General features: G+C 40.4%; 1 protein-coding gene and 1 pseudogene across 7 annotated transcripts in view; one reads left to right on the top strand and one right to left on the bottom strand.

Moving 5' to 3' along the window:
- Positions 1-18,270, bottom strand: part of STIM1 (stromal interaction molecule 1) — a 203,824-nt gene that overhangs the window by 41,267 nt on the left and 144,287 nt on the right. For all 7 annotated transcript variants that reach the window (XM_073216064.1, XM_073216063.1, XM_037026185.2 and 4 more), the window contains exons 4-5: positions 7,279-7,390; positions 3,883-3,998 (exon numbers count right to left, since the gene is read on the bottom strand). In XM_073216064.1, coding sequence (XP_073072165.1) covers positions 3,883-3,998; positions 7,279-7,390 — 228 coding nt within the window. The remainder of the gene's footprint in view (positions 1-3,882; positions 3,999-7,278; positions 7,391-18,270) is intronic.
- Positions 1,546-3,872, top strand: LOC108400572 (Y-box-binding protein 1-like; annotated as a pseudogene).

The raw sequence follows: 18,270 nt of genomic DNA, 5'->3' as shown, positions 1-18,270 counted from the left end.
CTCAGAAGACTAAGGAAGGCCACTGAAGGCCTTCCCTTCCTGGGGACAGGGGTGGAGGAGAGCCTTTGCAAAAGTAGCCTAGCTTTTACTGCTGGGTTTGATTCTTCTGGTATAAGTATCCTTGCTGCTGCATACAAAGAGAGGGGTGTAACCTGTTAATGGGAAGTTTATTAAGGCCACTTCCTATCCTTCAAGACTCAGCTCAAGAATTATCTTCACCATAATACTTATTAGATTCCAACTGAAAACTCCTTCCTACTTTGTGCTCCAACTGAGTTCTGGGAAGACTTACATGATAGTTATTATATTGTATTTGCTGACCATTTACTCTATTTGTTTACATGCCTATCTCCATTTAAATGGAACTTCTTGAGAGCAGGGACCCTGTCATTTATACTGGTACACAGTAGGTGCTCAAAAAATGTTAGTAAATGAATGAAAGGCCGTTGCCCAGTGCAGAGGTGGGCCTCACATAAAGAATAGAGGCATTCATTGTGTCATTTATTCAAAATGTATAAATGAATGGCAAGCAAAACTGTATCCTAGGGCAAAAAAAAAGGAAGTAAAGGAGGAGGTGGGAACCATCTCCTCCCATGTTTCTGTTTCATACTTTCAAAAGATATATACCTTCTGGAAAAGCAAAACTATGGGGAAGGAAAAGAAAGATTAATTGTTGCCAGGAGTTTGGGGAGGGAGGGATAAATAGGTGGACCGTCTTTAGGGGAGTGAAACTATTGTGTATGGTACTATAATGGTGATATATTCATGTCATTATACATTTGTCCAAACCCATAGATTGCACAACATCAAGAGTCAACCTCAATGTAAACTATGGACTCCGGGCAATAATGATGGGTCAATGTAGGTTCACCAATTATTATAAATGTGCCAGTCTGGTGTGGGATGTCAACAGTGGGGGAGGCTATGCATGTATGGGGACGGGGGGTTTATGGGAAATCTCTGTACTTGCTACTTAGTTTTGATGTGAACCTAAAACCACTCTCAAAAATAAAGGACAGAATTACCACTTCAGCATGTTATCAAAAATAATAATAATAATAATAATAAGGGAGAAATGTGGGATTCACATATAGATCAAGTATAAAAATCAAACAAATAATCATATCTGACTTGATGTGTGATCAAAACCGAAAGTTTCTGTGATATGACTGCCCTTGCACTGTTCACCATGTAAGAACTTATTCACTATGTAAGAACTTGTTCACCATGTAAGAACTTGTTTGTTATGCTTCAGAAGATTGGAGACTGTTGAGAATTAGGCTTGGGGTTGATTAATGATTGTGCATTGAGTCCCCTATACAGAATTTTATTGTTGTTAACAACCATTTGATCAAAAAATATGAGAGATGCCCTCTCAAAAAATAAAATAAAATAAAATAAAATAAAAAATAAATAAAGGACAGACTGCGTTACGGACCCCCAGAGAACTCTGAGCAGCCCACCACCATCTCTGGCCTAGTTACCATCACACACAGAGAGGAGCAACAGCTGCAGCAGCTGGCCCCAGTCACCATCACTACAACCATGAGCAGCTAGGCTGAGACTCAGCAGCTGCCCACCACCCCAACCCTGCCCTCAGCAGTGCCAACACCAAGCCAGACACTGCGGTGCAGGGAGCGGCGCTTGGGCAACTTCACACTAGGGTTGGAGGGAGAGCTTGCCTGCAGGCCACCTCAACAAAGGTTCTGGGAACAGTAAAATGGTTCAGTGTAAGAAATGGATATGGTTTCATCAGCTGGAATGACACAAAGGAAGATGTACTTGTACACCAGACTGCCAAGGAAGAGTAAGCCCAGGAAGCACCTGCTCAGTGTAGAAGGAGAGACTGTGGGATTGGAGGAGAAACGGGTGCAAAGGCAGCAAATGCTAAGGCCCTGGGGGAGCTCCAGTGCAAGGCAGTAAACATGCAGCAGACCGTAACCTTTACAGCCACTATCCCTGTCTCAGGGGTCCTCCACGCAATTACCAACAGAGTTACCAAAATAGTGAGAGTGGGGGAAAGAATGAGGGTTGGAGAGTGCACTAGAAGGCCAGGCCCAACAGCGCCCACCCTGCTGCAGGCCACAGTTCCCACCTTACTACAAGCAGAGACCCTATGGGTGTCAACCACAGTATCCAACCCTCCTTTAAAGGGAGAAGCAATGGAGGGTGCTGACAACCAGGGTGGAAAACAAGGCAGGGCAGTGAGACAGATTATGCGTTGGGGTTACAGACCACGATTCCACAGGGGTCCTCCCTGCCACAAAAAGCCTAAAGAGGATGGCAATGAAGAGAATAAGGACAATCAAGGAGATGAGACCCAGGGTTAGCAGCCACCTCAACGTCGGTACCACCGCAACTTCAATGAACAACACAGATGCCCAGAGAACCCTAAAACCACAAGATAGCAAAGAGAAAAAGCAACCAATATACCATGTGAGAATTCAGCCACTCCCAGGCTGAGCAGGAAGAGGTTGAGTCCATGCCAGTTTACCATATCTACCATCATCCGTTTAGTCATCCAACAAGAAGAAATGAGTATGAAATTACAGCAATAAGAAATGAACAAAAAATTGGAGCTGAAGACCTTAAGTGTTTGCTTTTTGCCCATTGTCCAGAAAACCAGAGCTGTCTGCATTACCTATGCAGCATGGGGTTTTTATTATTTTTACCTAAAGATGTCTCTTTTTGGTAATGGCAAATGTGTTTTTTTTTTTAAAGCCCTGTTTTTCTCAATACACCCTTAAGGGCTTTTTAATTGTTTCATATCTGGTTGAGATTTTTAAGAACCTCATTTTTAATTTGTAATAAAAGTTTACAACTTGAGTTTTTCAAAAAAGTCAACAAATGGCAAGCACCTGTTAACAAAGGTCTTAAATAAAAGGACAGACCCACCCACTTCTTGAGGCATCCCCTTGGGCACTTGTCAAGCCAAAGGCACAGACAGGGAAATTATACAGCCTCTGACCCAACGAGCCAGATGCTTCTCTGGACTGGTTCTTGGCTCTATAGCATTCTGTTGCTGGTATCCTCAACTGATGCCGACAGCTCCCAAAATGCTGGGAATGGGCTCAAAGAGCCCGTTTGGTCAAAGCTAATTTTCTAAGAAATACTACTTTTGTTCCCCTAGTTTACTTAGAATAAAAAAAAGAATGGCAGGGTTAGCCATTCCCACCTTGCAGATATTCAGGAGCTAAACCACCTAATCCTCTCAACTAACCCCTGGCTAAAGAGACCACATACCCTTCCTTAGGCCTGGGCGTGTCTCTGTTGCTTCAGTGAAAGCTCACTTTGTCTTTGCTTGCCCAAGGACACAAGATGTCAGCAATCAGTTCATACACTGCATGCATATCCACAGTGAGAGCAGGGAACAGTTAAATGGCATTCAGACCCTTGTGGGTTACTTGTTATCCTTAAGCATACCTTTCATATTTTAGCCTTTGTGTTTTTGCTCTGGTTGTTTCCTCCACCTAGAATGCCTTTTCCTGCCACCTGCATGGAATAAGCACTACCCAACCTTTAAGGCAGAGGGCACATGCCACCTCTTATAGAATGCCTTCTCTATCCTTTCTCTGGACCTCAGAATCATTGTGTACCTCTCTAGAACATTCATTTTATTCCTTTGGAGCAGAATGTGATTCATCTAGATCTTCCCACAGGGTCTAGTGCAGCACGGGCACAAAGAAGACATTTTCTTAATGTATTTAATGAATGGATATTGACATCTGGTTGGACTAAAATGTAGGACCCTTACATATCTCAACACCAGTGGGGAAAAAAGCAGAGGAGCAGAGGTACTGCCTTGCAGGCATGCCTAGGCGACCCAGGACCTCAGCCCAGACACCCCAACACATCAGCAGCCCTTCTTTCCACAAGACTCACAGAGAGGAGGCCCAAAGAGCACTGTGTCCAGGGCCTTCAGCTGCAGCTTCTGCCGATGGCTCCGGTCTGTCATCTTTAACACAGTCCCTGTCATGGTGGTGTTGGTTACGGCAAGCCTGTTGAGGCAAAGAATATGCGGTCAGTTCCCTGCCAGCAAATCCAGGAAGGATCCTGGTAGGATTCCCCACCTCCTCCAGGAACACTTCCATGACTCCCAGCTCTTGGTGACTGCTCCCCTCTGCACTCTGGAACACAGAGTCTATACCACTGGATCTCAACAGAGAGTAAGCAGGGACACATAACATTTACGAGGCATTTGTTCACCCTTCTCCCCATGTCCACAATCTCCTGAGCATCATACTCGCTAAGGATTATCCATCTATGATCATTCCCACACCCAACTGTAAATTTTCTGTTGTGGTTCTCCTCCCAGGGATTATCCAATATATATCTGTGGATAATAGATAGGCAAATTTATTATATATATCTCCTCACACATTTGTAAATGCATTCTCCTGTCCAGCACAGGTCAAAATGGCATTCCACATGACTCAGTGATTCTGGGGAACTCTGAACTATCCTACTCCAAACCCACTATCATTAAATATAAACCTGCTGATGACAAATATTACATTAGTCTTACTATCTTGTATTTGAGTCACTGTAACTTACTCCCAAATTACTGTAATTTTTATGACCTTCAACCATACTGTTAATGATAATTCTAACAAGAGAGGGCCTGTAAACAAGAAAATGACCTAGGAAAAACTGGACTTTGTTTCTCTTCTGCTGCAACAGAGTAGATATAGGAGGAAAGGGTTAAAAGATATGAAAGGTTGAAAGCCACTGGTCTGGGTCCCACAAGTGAGCATTTACTATTGTATTACTCGGTAAGATTGGTGCTCTTTTCTGATGAATATTATTTTCCTAGGTAGAAAAGAGGCTTCTGACATCACAATGTATGATTTATACTCCTGCCCGGGCATGCAGGAGGAGTTACTTCCTTCTCTTGCTCTGTGAAGCAATCAAGCCCATGTACAAGACAGGCAGTGAGACACTGTTGGTGAGGCGGTTTCAGGAGATCCAGCTTCTGGTCCCAGCTCTATTCCAGTGACTCACTTGTCTGGTCATAAGACATGCTTGCTCTCTCCCCTAGGGCCTCAGTTTCCTCCTGTGTAAAGTCATATAAAATGAGATGTTTCCTGCAAGCCTGGGGTTCCTCTATAGAGCACTTCCACCATAAATGTACTGGCCTTCATCTAACTGATCATAGAATAAGAGTCAACTTTTCTACAGTCTATTTGTCAAAAAAACCTATGAACTGGAATGCTATCTATTTCTAAGCAATAAGAGAAATGAGGAAGGAGCTAACATTTACTAAACAACTACCATGTATCTTGTACTGTCCTAACACTTTGCATACAATACCTCATTTAATCCTCAGGACTTTAAGAACCTAGTTCCACTTTACATTAGCTCTATTTTACAATAAGAAAACAAACTTAGAGTTGAATAACTTGCCCAAAGTCACATAACAAGTAAGTGGCAAAGGCAGGAAATGAATTCAAATCTCCTAGATTCTCCCCACTAAACCATGCAGCCTAGTGATAGGCCTAGACTATCCCCACTCTATCTCACCCCACACCCAATGCACTCCATGCTCTCTGCCATCACTAAGGTGCCAGAGTTTGTCTTCCTCTACTTCTATGCCCAGCCTGGCTGGTCTGCTCTTGGATCTAACCCTAGTCACAGGAGGGCTAAGTGAGCCCATGATCTGAGAACTGACTTCTTATCCCATGTTTTACAGTTTCAGTCCAAGCCATAGCCATTCTTAAAGATGGAATGGTCCAGGAATCCACAAAGCAATACTGCTATTTCCATGAGTGATGAGAAAGAAACCTAAATCCTGTAGCTCCACAGTCAACCATCTATTTAATTATCTGTCTCTTCCATTAAACATGACAGAGTTCCTCAAGGCAGATATGAGATCTAGTACATCTCTTTGTCTTCAGGGTCCAGGAGAGAGTTATGGCACATAGCAGGTGCCTAGTAAAGTTTTGCTAAATAAAACTAAACTGAATATTTCCAGGAAATATTCAGTTACATGGGGCAAAAGGCAGATTCAGTGAAAAAAGCATGGCACTCAGAACCAGGCAGACCTGGGTTCAAATCCCAGTTCTGCCACTTGCCAGCTTGGAAAAATTATAAAGTATTTGAAATTCAGTTTGCTTACCCTAAATCTGGGGCAGTTATTCCTTCCCCCCAGATTGTGAGAATCAACTGAAATAATAGGTAGGAAGGCACTCTATAAAAGGATGTACAAACAGTAAGATTATTACTCTCCCCAGAGCAGGGAGAAGCTGTGAAGAGGAGACTGCAGGCAGCAGAGGAGGGAGCAGCCAGCCCAGCTGGGTCTGAACAGCAGTGCCTGGTAGCTCCATGGCTGAAGACTGCAATATGTGGGCATTCCAATAGCTTCCCCTTCCCCTGTCCCCTTTGCTGGAGCTCATAACCAGATGCACCTACACAGACTGTACATACAGCACTTATCAGACAGTAAGCCCTTTGAGGGCAAGGGCAGGTTGTTGTCATCTTTATCCCCAGCACCCAGCAAAAGTGCTTTGCACAGAGCAGGTACCCAGTAAATATTTGTTGAATGAATAAGTAAATGGATTAATGACTGAATGAGTTAGGTACTAGTTTGATATAAAAAGATGTCCAAGCAGTACTCCAAACCCTCCCCTTTCCCATGCCACGCCCTAGCATATTGGGCCTATAAAGGGGGCAGAGTTAGAATATAAGAGCTATTGGAGGAGTCATTCCAGGGAGGAGGCTGAGGTCAATGGTAGTCAGCCCCCACCTCTGTACCATTTCTTTAGAATAGATTAAATGGTAATTCAGGGGAGGCTGAAAGAGTGCTGGGGCTCCTGGGCAATAAAAGAGGCAGCTGCTTGGGGAACAAAAGAACAGAGAAACACCACAGGTTTAGCCTACCACAATCTAAGTTCAAATCACAGCTTTGCCTCTAATTAGCTATGTGACCTTGGGTAAGTTACTTAGTCAGTTTTATCATCTATATACAATAATACATACCTTACAGGATTGATGTAAGAATTAAATGAGATACTGTTTATAAAGTGTTGAGTAGAGTGCCTGGCGTGTACTAAGCACTCAGTAAATGGCAGCTATAAGTACTGTTCACAGGATTAACAGAAATACTAAGTAAGAGAATGGATTCAAAGTGGCCATCATGCTTATAGCAGGTGCACAGTAGATGTGAGAAGAGGAGATTCTGCCTTAAAAAGGGTGGAACCTCACTTAACTGACTAGAGCAATGCAAAGGCAGCCCAGCCATTCCCTTCACCTCCACGTGAGAGAACCCAATCTCCTCCTGACCTCGGCATGGCATGGCCACTGAGCTGCAGCTTCCTGAAGGTCTCCTCATATTGAGGCAGCTCCACGTATGTGATCAGCCACTGCACCACCTCATCCACGGTCCAGTTGTATACTGTGGGAAGAGACAAGCAAAGCCATGACTCCAGAATGCAAGCATTACTGCCACAGTCACACTGACCTTAACACTTACCAAATGCTTATGTGCTCAACATCTCTCTCCCAAAAAATCCTAAGTGTGAAAGGAGTACTTACAGTACTTTTTGTTTGACCTACAGGAGATGAACTTGCTCTACTATACTGGTATCTGGGATGAAATAATCCCAGATAATAATAATGAAATAATAACAATAATAATACCAATAGAAATCATCATTTATATAGCACTTATTATATGACAGGTACTATTCTAAGCATCTCATATAGGGTAACTCACTAAACTTTACATCTAACATGTAAAGGATATATCCCATTTTATCTCTATTTTACACATGAAGAAACTGAGGCACAGAAAAGTTAAAAAACTTTCTGAAAGTTACCCAGCTAGGAATTAGTAAAGCAAATATTGGGACTCTGGCTCCATAGCCTTTGCTATAAGCCAACATGCCCCCTGCCCCCTGCTTGCTATAGATAGATAGATAGATAGATAGATAGATAGATAGATAGATAGATAGATAGATAGATAGATAGATAGATATAAAGGAGATATTTTTCTCCTCCCTGATGCTGCTGGAAGCCTTCATACAGAGGCAAATCTGAGCTAAAAGATGGATCCTGATGACACCACTTAAGCCCTGCATCAGATCATACCTGTAGTCAATCCTTTCATAGCTCACTTTGGGGCAAACAAGTAAATTTCCCCTTTTGCTTATATCAGAATGAAAAGATTTTCTATCATAACAGGAGCCTATTCTAACTAGAACAATTACTGAGTAATCATTCACAACATGGCAAATCACATCACCACCATACAGGGACTAGCATAGCTAATCATTCTCCAATATTATAAGGTTGTAATTTATTAAATGGACAATCATAAAAATAATCATTTTAAAATAATTTTAATATTTGTGTGGTATTTAGATACATAGATAAACTTATCTCCATATTTTATCAAGAGTCAACCACAAAGGATATAATAGAAGTGGACTTAATATGCAAGGAATATATTCAAGCCAAGTGGAAGTCAAATGACATCATGATGTATTATATAAGTCAATGTTTCATAGTAGCTTGAATAGAAAATAATGGTGGGAGGACTGAGTCATCAGATGGCAGTAATACAGGCATGCTGAACTTAAAGAGCCTGGGAGAGATGGAGTTTGAGCAAAAGGGTATCATCTTATTGGATCTGAAGTTTGCTTTTATTTAATGTGTAAATCTTTTTTTGTTTATATTTGGATACAAATTTTATACAGCAATTTAAACCTCATTTTATGTTTATACACATTTAAATAACATAATTAAAACACTTTAAGTCAGAATTGTAGTTCTAAGATAAATTATTTCCCTTAAAAGGAATTTGTACATTCCTCAAGTTTGAAAACTATTGCTGTGAGAGCAAGCAGCCAAAAAGTTGTGAAGCAGAATGAAATGGTGGGATTTACCACCGTCCTCTCTTAAGACTCATATCTTTCCCCAAAACTATCTTTCATCATAATGCTGTCTAATTTCCCTTTAACAGTCAGGAAACACCAAAAACATCAAACATGCCCTATTCATTTTTGCTCCTCCCATTGTCTCTAAAATACAGCTTCATATACAGTAGCATCAAAATGAATTTACTCCAAGAAAACTATGCTAAATGAGGAATTCCAGAAGTGTTCCCACTGTAGGCCTTCAAGCAACAATCTCCAAAGACAAATACACAACTCATGTGGATGTTAACTTCTGAAATGTCAAAAATTGGCATTTCTTGGTAGGCACACCTCAGATCTTAGATTCTGTCATTTTCACATAAGTTAGAGGAAGGGGAAGGATAGTTCTTGTCCCTCTTTCTCCTACTTTCCCTACAGTGGAGCCCAGAACATGGTGCAAAGCAAGACACTCAGAAAGACATCCTCAATGAAACAAAGTTGAAGGCAAAAATGCTCCAAGCACCCAGGAAGAAACAGAAAATCTGAATAGACCAATTACCAGCAAGGAAATTAAATTGGTAATCAAAAAACTACCTAAGAACAAAATCCCTGGACCAGATGGTATCACTGCTGAATGTTATCAAACATTTATAGAAGACCTAATACCCATCCTCCTTAAAGTTTTCCAAAAAGTGAAAGAGGAGGGAACACTCCCAAATTCATTCTATGAGGCCAGCATCACTATAATACCAAAGCCAGGCAAAGACACCACAAAAAAAGAAAATTACAGACCAATATCCCTGATGAACACAGATGCAAAAATACTCAAAAAAATATTAGAAAACCAAATTCAAAAACACATCAAAGAGATCATCCATCATGATCAAGTAGGATTTATTCCAGGGATGCAAGGATGGTACAACATTCAAAAATCCATCAACATCATCTACCACATCAACAAAAAGAAAGACAAAAACCACATAATCATCTCCATAGATGCTGAAAAAGCACTCGACAAAATTCAACATCCATTCATGATAAAAACTCTCAACAAAATGGGTATAGAGGGCAAGTACCCCAACATAATAAAGGCCATATATGACAAACCCACAGCCAACATTATACTTAACAGAGAGAAGCTGAAAGCTTTTCCTTTAAGATTGGGAACAAGATAAGGATGCCCCCTCTCCCCACTTTTACTCAACATAGTACTGGAGGTCCTAGCCACAGCAATCAGACAGCACAAAGAAATAAAAGGCATCCAGATTGGCAAGGAAGAGTTAAACTGTCCCTGTTTGCAAATGACATGATACTGTACATAAAATACCCTAAAGAATTCACTCCAAAACTACGAGATCTAGTATCTGAATATAGCAAAGTTGCAGGATACAAAATTAATACACAGAAATCTGTTGCATTCCTATACAGTAACAATGAACTAGCAGAAAAAGAAATCAGGAAAACAGTTCCATTCACAACTGCATCAAAAAGAATAAAATATCTAGGAATAAACCTAACCAAGTAAGTGAAAGACCTATATGCTGAAAACCACAAGACACTCATGAGAGAAATTAAAGAAGACACCAATAAATGGAAACACATCCCATGCTCATGGATAGGAAGAATTAATATTGTCAAAATGGCCATCCTGCCTGAAGCAATCTACAGATTCAATGCAATTCCTATCAAAATACCAACAGCATTCTTCAACGAACTAGAGAAAATCATTCTAAAATTCATACGGAACCACAAAAGACCCCGAATAGCCAAAGCAATCCTGAGACAGAAGAATAAGGCCTTGGAGATTATGCTCCCAGATTCAAGCTCTACTACAAAGCCACAGCAATCAAGACAACTTGGTACTCATACAAGAACAGACCCATAGACCAATGGAACAGACTATAGTGCCCAGATATAAACCCAAGCATATATGGTCAGTTAATATATGATAAAGGAGCCATGGATATACAATGAGGAAATGACAGCCTCTTCAACAGCTGGTGTTGGCAAAACTGGACAGCTACATGCAAGAGAATGAAACTGGATTATTGCCTATCCCCATATACAAAAGTAAACTCAAAATGGATCAAAGACATGAATGTAAGTCATGAAACCATAAAACTCTTAGAAGAAAACATAGGGAAAACTCTCTCTTGAATATAAACATGAGCAACTTTTTCCTGAACACATCTCCTCGGCAAGGGAAACAAAATAAAAAATGGGATTACATCATGCTATAAAGCTTCTGTACAGCAAAGGACACCATCAACAGAACAAAAAGGCATTGTACAGTATGGGAGAATATATTTGTAAATGACATATCTGACAATGGGCTAACATTCAAAATATATAAAGAACTCAGATGCCTCAACAACCAAAAAGCAAATAACCAATTAAAAAATGGAGGATCTGAATAGACACTTCTGCAAAGAAGAAATTCAGATGGCCAACAGACACATGCAAAGATGCTCCTTGTCACTAATTATCAGGGAAATGCAAATTAAAACCACAATGAGATATCAACTCACACCAGTTAGGATGACCACTATCCGAAAGACAAGAAATAACAAATGCTGGTGAGGATGCAGAGAAATGGGAACTCTCCTACACTGTTGGTGGAACTGTAAATTGGTGCAACTGCTGTGGAAAGTAGTCTGGAGGTTCCTCAAAAAACTAAAAATAGAAATACCATTTGACCCAGGAATTCCACTCCTTGGAATTTACCCTAAGAATACAGGATCTCAGATTCAAACAGACATATGCACCTCTATGTTTATCACAACACTATTTACAATAGCCAAGAAATGGAAGCAACCCAAGGGTCCATCAGTAGATGAATGGATAAAGAAGATGTGGTACATATACACAAGGGAATACTATTCAGCCATAAGAAGAAAACAAATCCTACCATTTGCAACAACATGGATGGAGCTAGAGGGTATTATGCTCAGTGAAATAAGCCAGGTGGAGAAAGACAGGTACCAAATCATTTCACTCATCTGTGGAGCATAAGAACAAAGCAAAAACTGAAGGAACAAAACAGCAGCAGACTCACAGAACCCAAGAGTGGACTAACAGTTACCAAAGGGAAAGGGACTGAGGAGTGTGGGTGGGACAGGAGGGAGAAGGGGAATAAGGGGCATTACGATTAGCATACATAACATAAGGTTGGGGGGCAAGGGTAAGGCAGTATAGCACAGAGAAGACAAGTAGTGACTCTATAGCATCTTACTATGCTGATGGACAGTGACTGTAATGGGGTATGTGGTGGGGACTTGATAATGGGGGGAGTCTAGTGACCATAATGTTGCTCATGTGATTATATATTAATGATACCAAAAAAAAAAAAAATGCTCCAAGCTCTCAATGTCCCCAAGAAGCTACAGGAGCTCAGGAGGAAAGTTGTGAAGCTGAGAGACTGTGGAGTAAATTAAACTATCTGCAGAGGCACCGGAAGTAAGAAGGGAAAGGTGCTGGGGAGGAAACAAGGCAGAGCTGATACACTTGGACTACATCCTAGAAGACAAGATGCTAGAGGCTTAGGTGAAGGGTGCTGAGCTTGGTTAAATTTCTAATCCCACATTAGAATACACTGGAGTGAAAAAATTAATTAATTTCCAAGAGATATGCTCAAATCCTCAGATTTGGGAAAGCAGGGATGACAGAGCTGGGGCTAAAGAAGTGTTAAGGTATATCAGTTTTTTATTCCTGAATTTGAATATATATCCAGGCACATTGTGAATGTGACCATTGATTATGGTCTAGAACGTCAGGTAATGAGGGGTATAGTAGAATGGCAAATAGCTAGAGGCAGGCAGACAAGTACTAGCCTGTAAAATGCAGAGACAACACACTCTTGCCACTGCTGCCAAGGGAATTCGGCCTCAGCTAGCACTAAGGGGCCTTTCTGCGTGGTGCAGGGAGTGGAAAGAAGGCCACTTTTTGTTGCTAAGAAAGGCCTGAGGCTAGCAGTGTTACAAGAGCCTTCTGTCTACTGGGAGGATGCTTGATACAAGCCTGAGCATAGTCCACCGGCATGTGGGGACTCCTCTACCTACACCCTACAATGCAATGGAGCCAGGCAGGAGTCACGCTAGACCAGGGTTTGTCAGTCCCTACACCAGACATTTGGGGCAGAACAATTCTTTGTTGTTGGGGCTTATCCTGTGCATTGCAGGGTGTCCCACAATATCTCTGGCATTTACCCACGAGATGCCAGGGGCATGCTGCCCTTCATGACAATCAAAAATGTCTCCAGACACTGCCAAATGCTCTCTGGGGAACAAAATTTCCCCCGGCTGAGAACGACTGCCCTAAACACTAGACTGCATTGGTGAGGCAGAGGGTCCATAAGGTGGCCACTGCACTCCAATGAGGATGGACTCTGAACAGAATCAGCCCTATACAGCTAAGCTATAGGGAAAAGGAAAATGACTTCAGCACATCAGGGCAATCCTCATGGCAGCTGTGTTTTGTTCTTTTGTATTCCATATATCATTTGTTCTATTACCTGGGCAGATGGCCTACCTAAGCAGGGCTTGGCAGCATGGTGTTCCCCACCCAGAGTCACTGCAGTCTGTACAGAATAAGCCACGATGATTTGCATCCTTGTCAATTGGCAACCCTGTGTCCCAGCATGAAGAGCTCACTGAACAAATCAAGGTGAGATACCAGGGCCTCTTGCCCCTAAGGTTAAAAGGTAAAAGTCTTGTTCTACTTTCTTATTGCAAAAGAGAAAATGGGAAGAATCCCTGGGCCAATGTGAGGAAGAAGGTACATCAAGTACCGAGAGCTGTGGCTGTCAGTGAAGACTGTGGAATTTGGCAAGAAGAGCTTACAGGCTCCAAATGACTCACATGTCCAAATCTCAGGAGGACCTGCAAGCAAGAGACAGTCTCCTAAAGTCGTAAGTCTCTCATCGCCCTTAGTCTATCCATGTGGCCCTTAGAGAGATCAAAGACTATGTCTCTGAGCAAAATGACACTACTACAAAGAATCGGTGAAGGCGGTGCACCCCCTGGAGTTTTCCACAACAAATAGGACTTCATAAGAGAAATGCCCAAGGTAACTAACTGTGGTCTCCAGTCTTTTTAATGGCATAATCTACCTGTAAAAAAATTTTACCACACATTGCTAATATATGAATATCTGTTTAAAAATTAGATTCATGTACTAATATCAGGTATATTATAAAACACACATAGATATTAAAGGAAGAGATAAAAATAAATTCAATATAAACACAAAAAAGCTCTAGCTTTTTCTTGTGACACCCAATTGATCGTTTTGTGCAGTCAGAAACCACTGAGCTAACAGTCTGACCCCAACAGAGATGACCTTCACAGCTCTGCCCTGGAGGCTATCTGTGCTGTAGCTCTTAACTGCAGTCCTCATGTAGAATCAGTATCTTGCACTATTTACTTATTCATCCTTGAACACTACTCTCAGACTTCTAGGTCTCTGCTATTTCCAGAAAAGCTCTTTTTCTCTTCTTGGCCTGCTAAACACCAACCAATCCTTAAAACCCAGCTCTATATCTTAGACTGTTGAAACTCTTTGGAGCCCATTTCAAAATCCCCTCTTCTAAAATCTTCAAAGTAAGTACTAGCTCTCTTTTCTCTGCTTACATATCGCTTTCCCTACACAGACTTCTTTTCTAACATGTATGTTATAATGTTATTAATTAGTTATAAATAATAATGAAGAAGAAAGCTTCTCCATTAAGCTGTAAGCAATTTGGTAGTAAGGAACATGTCTTTTCCATTTATATGTTCCCCAATGTCTAATACAGAGCTAGATCATTCTAAGTACTCTGTGAAGTTTACTGAATGGACAAAAGAATCAGCACAATAAATGAATAAACAGATGATGGCACTCTGTAGGTTTAGATCATTTGTTGTATATCCCATTAACATTTACATTGTTTTCTCACTAAGAGAAAACACATCTCTCGCACAGATTTCTTATGGAAGTAAGGGCGGGTAATTTTTTTAAAAAAACACTTACCTTATGCATATCAGCAGAGAACCCCAGAAATCCATGTTCAATTACCTTCTTAGATATGAAAGATATATATCCTGGCCTCCATACTATGTTCCAAATCTTTTACATTTGAGACAGATTTTTATATAAAATGAGTAAAAACTTCCTGTTTTATTCTGAGATACTAAAGTTACTCAAGACTGCCAAGTTCCTGGACATTTTTAGAACACTGAATTTTTACTTTAGAATACATTAGAAAAAAGACTCGAAGCTAGAAGTCCTTGATTTGTATCCTGTCTGCCATGGACCAGCCTGGGTAAATGAACTAGCCATTCTGAACCTTAATTTCCCTTTCTATAAAATATTCACCTAATCATTCAAAACATTTGTTTTGTATACTTTATGCCAGACACTGGGAACAGAGCAGTGGTGAAGACAGAGATCCCTATACGCATGGAGATTATAATTTAGCAATACCTATCTCCCAGAGTTGTTGAATTAAATGAGTTCATATACTTGAAAATGCCTACAATTCAATACAAACTCAGTAGTAATCAGTGCAATTAGTAATTGTTCCATATATATATATATATATTCAATCAAAAAGGGGTAGATATAGAGGACTGGTCAGAATCTGGGTGGACAGAGATGCAGGTCCACAAGAGAGAGCAAAGAAACAGAACTATAAAGTGTGGGCCTGTTCAGAGAACACCAACTCCAGGTTTCTGGAGCCCAAGGGTTACACAGAGAGGCATTGCTGAAGCCATATGTTAAAGGTTCTTAAAAGCAGTTGGTCTCAAATTCCAAAAATCATTCATTCATTGTGGAGGGGTAGGGAAACATTTATTGAGTACCTCCTATTTTCCAGGAGCTAGGAATACAACAGTATATAAAACTGAGTTACAGATCCCTAGTGCTGTATTCTAATAGAGACAAACTATTAGAGATAAATAATTATATGTTGCATAGTGATAAGTACAATAAAAATAAATAAAGCAGAGTATGAGGGTGAAGAGCATTGCTACATCAGATTAGATCAGAGAAAAGCTCTCTCTTGAGGCCTCTCTGACATTCGAGCAGAAAATGAAATAGTGTAAGCCATGTGATTACTTGGTGGAAAAGCATTCCAGGCAGATGGAACAGTATTACTCCCTAGTACTTATGCTACACTGATACCTCAAGGGATATGACAGTACAGATCCTCAGCCTTGGCCAATCCTTTCTCTTGCCAGAGAAAGAATAAGCTGTAAGAAATGGGCTCTTGAATCATATCTCTTTCCTCTAATGTACCAGTGGGTGCCTCCAGATGAAGCCCTCATTTACTTTAGTGGTTTCGAACCACATCCCAAAAAAACTATGTCTGACAGGAAGCTTGCCACTACTTTCTTTGCCTCTCCTTCACACGGCTGTTAGTTAATTGATCACTTAGTCAGCCTTAAGCCAGCCTTTTGGTTAGCCAGTCAGATACAGCACAGTTGTTAAGAATGTAGACTTTATAATTGGTTTGAACTTGGGATCTGCCACTTACTAGATTTAAGACCATGGGCAAGTTACTTAATCTTTCTATGCCTCATTTTCATCACCTATAAAATGGTGAGTATCAGAGTTCTTACATCATAAGACTGTAGTGAAGATATGGCAAGCTCCTTCCATATAGTAAGTGCTAAAGAAATATTAGCTATTATTATTATTATCACCACTCATTTATTCATTCTTTCATGAAGCTTCACTGACTTCTACTTTAGTAGGTCCTGGGAAAGTTACTAAGTAGAGATTGATCTGCATGATCGCCATCATCAAGACCTCTCTTCATCAAGACCTCCATCATCAAGAGAGGGAAACATACAAGAAAATAAATGCATATCATGCAATGTATTAAGTGATAGGTCAGAGGGATATATGGGGTGATGTAGGGTCACAGAGAAAGGAATGACCAACTGCCACAGTGAGTCAGAAAAGGCATCACAAAGCCTAGCATCTTATCTGGCTACTCTGGAGGAGAGCACTCCAAAGAAACCTACAGAATCTTACCAAAGTGGCCCTCCCTAAAATAGTTTGTGGCCTAGACCTGTGAATTGTCTGGGTGGTTTCCTTCTGGCTCTTACTATCAGCATGTCATCTATGCCTAGAGTGAGGCAGTCTTAATTATCTAATATGATGTTATTATCAAGCCCTGAACAAAATTACAAAAAGAATGACCTAGGCATCATAATAAGCCCACTAGGCTATTTGTCAAAAACCAAGTCTACATGGATGCAGAGTAGTAAGGGAAACCCAGGCTTTGGAATGTTAAATGAGCCAAACAACTTGTGTAAGATCACAAAATGGTAGAAGCCAAGGACAAACCTTTGTCTCCCACATCCCTACTCTGGGCCAGGCCCTATGCTAAGAATTAAGATACATAATCATATATGCCCTCAAGCAGTCTGGGGGAAAACAGGTAGAGAACAGATCATTGCAATAAGTGTTCTAAATTCTGTGATGGATAGGCATAAGAAGCTGTGGGAATACAGAAGAAGACAACTAACTTAGCCTGCGGTTTCCAAAGAAGACTTCCTAAGGAAGAGGATACTTAAATTGAAACTTAATTGTCAAGTAAGACTTAACAAGATCAATAAAGGAGGAAGGACAGAGGGAACAGTAAATATGAAAGCATCAAGGGATGAAAGAGAATGACATATCATAATAACTGCAGCTAAATCAGTGCAGCTACAGAGAAAGAGACATGATGACAAGTGGATATAAGAAAATAAGTGGATCACAGAAATAAGCCCAGGCCTAGTATGCTAATCTAATAGAAGTATGCTAATCTATATAGAAGACAGTCAGTTAATTTTTTTTAATACAGGCAGGTTTGTACAAATTGTAGGGGAGAAATAGTACCTTCTGGAACCAACACTACAGAGGTGAATAAGGCAGAATGGAGAACCACAGCATTAAAATATAAAGAAACCTTCAGGACATAAAAGAAGATTACCAGATTTTTATTTAAATGTACATATTGATCTTTTTATGCCAACTAAGATAATTCATTTTGCGATTACGAATGTACCTTCAATTTTGGCGCATTTCACTAACATCTCATAGACAAGCATGATAAAAATTTTCTATAATAATTTCTAGCTTTCAGTACCTTAGTTTACTGAGTCCCAAATGAGACAGCAGTTGGGATCTAAGCTCAACTGTACACACACTCAAGTGTTACCTGACTGATAGAAAAGCCAAAATTTATCTTCTCAAAGTAACATATGATTACTATATATGACTACACAGGAATTTACTTAGAGCAGCTTTAAAAGTATCTTTATTTGTCAGGGTTCCATTTAAGAATATTTATTCCACCCAGAAATTTAGTGTCCCAGCATGTTTGTTTCATTATTTTCTTAAAAGTGGGAAGCAATTGAAAAATAAACCAGATACCTGTTCATATATTTAT

Source organism: Manis javanica, chromosome 11, assembly GCF_040802235.1.
Source record: "Manis javanica isolate MJ-LG chromosome 11, MJ_LKY, whole genome shotgun sequence".
Lineage (NCBI taxonomy): Eukaryota > Metazoa > Chordata > Mammalia > Pholidota > Manidae > Manis > Manis javanica.
This window is presented reverse-complemented; position numbering and strand designations above follow the sequence as displayed.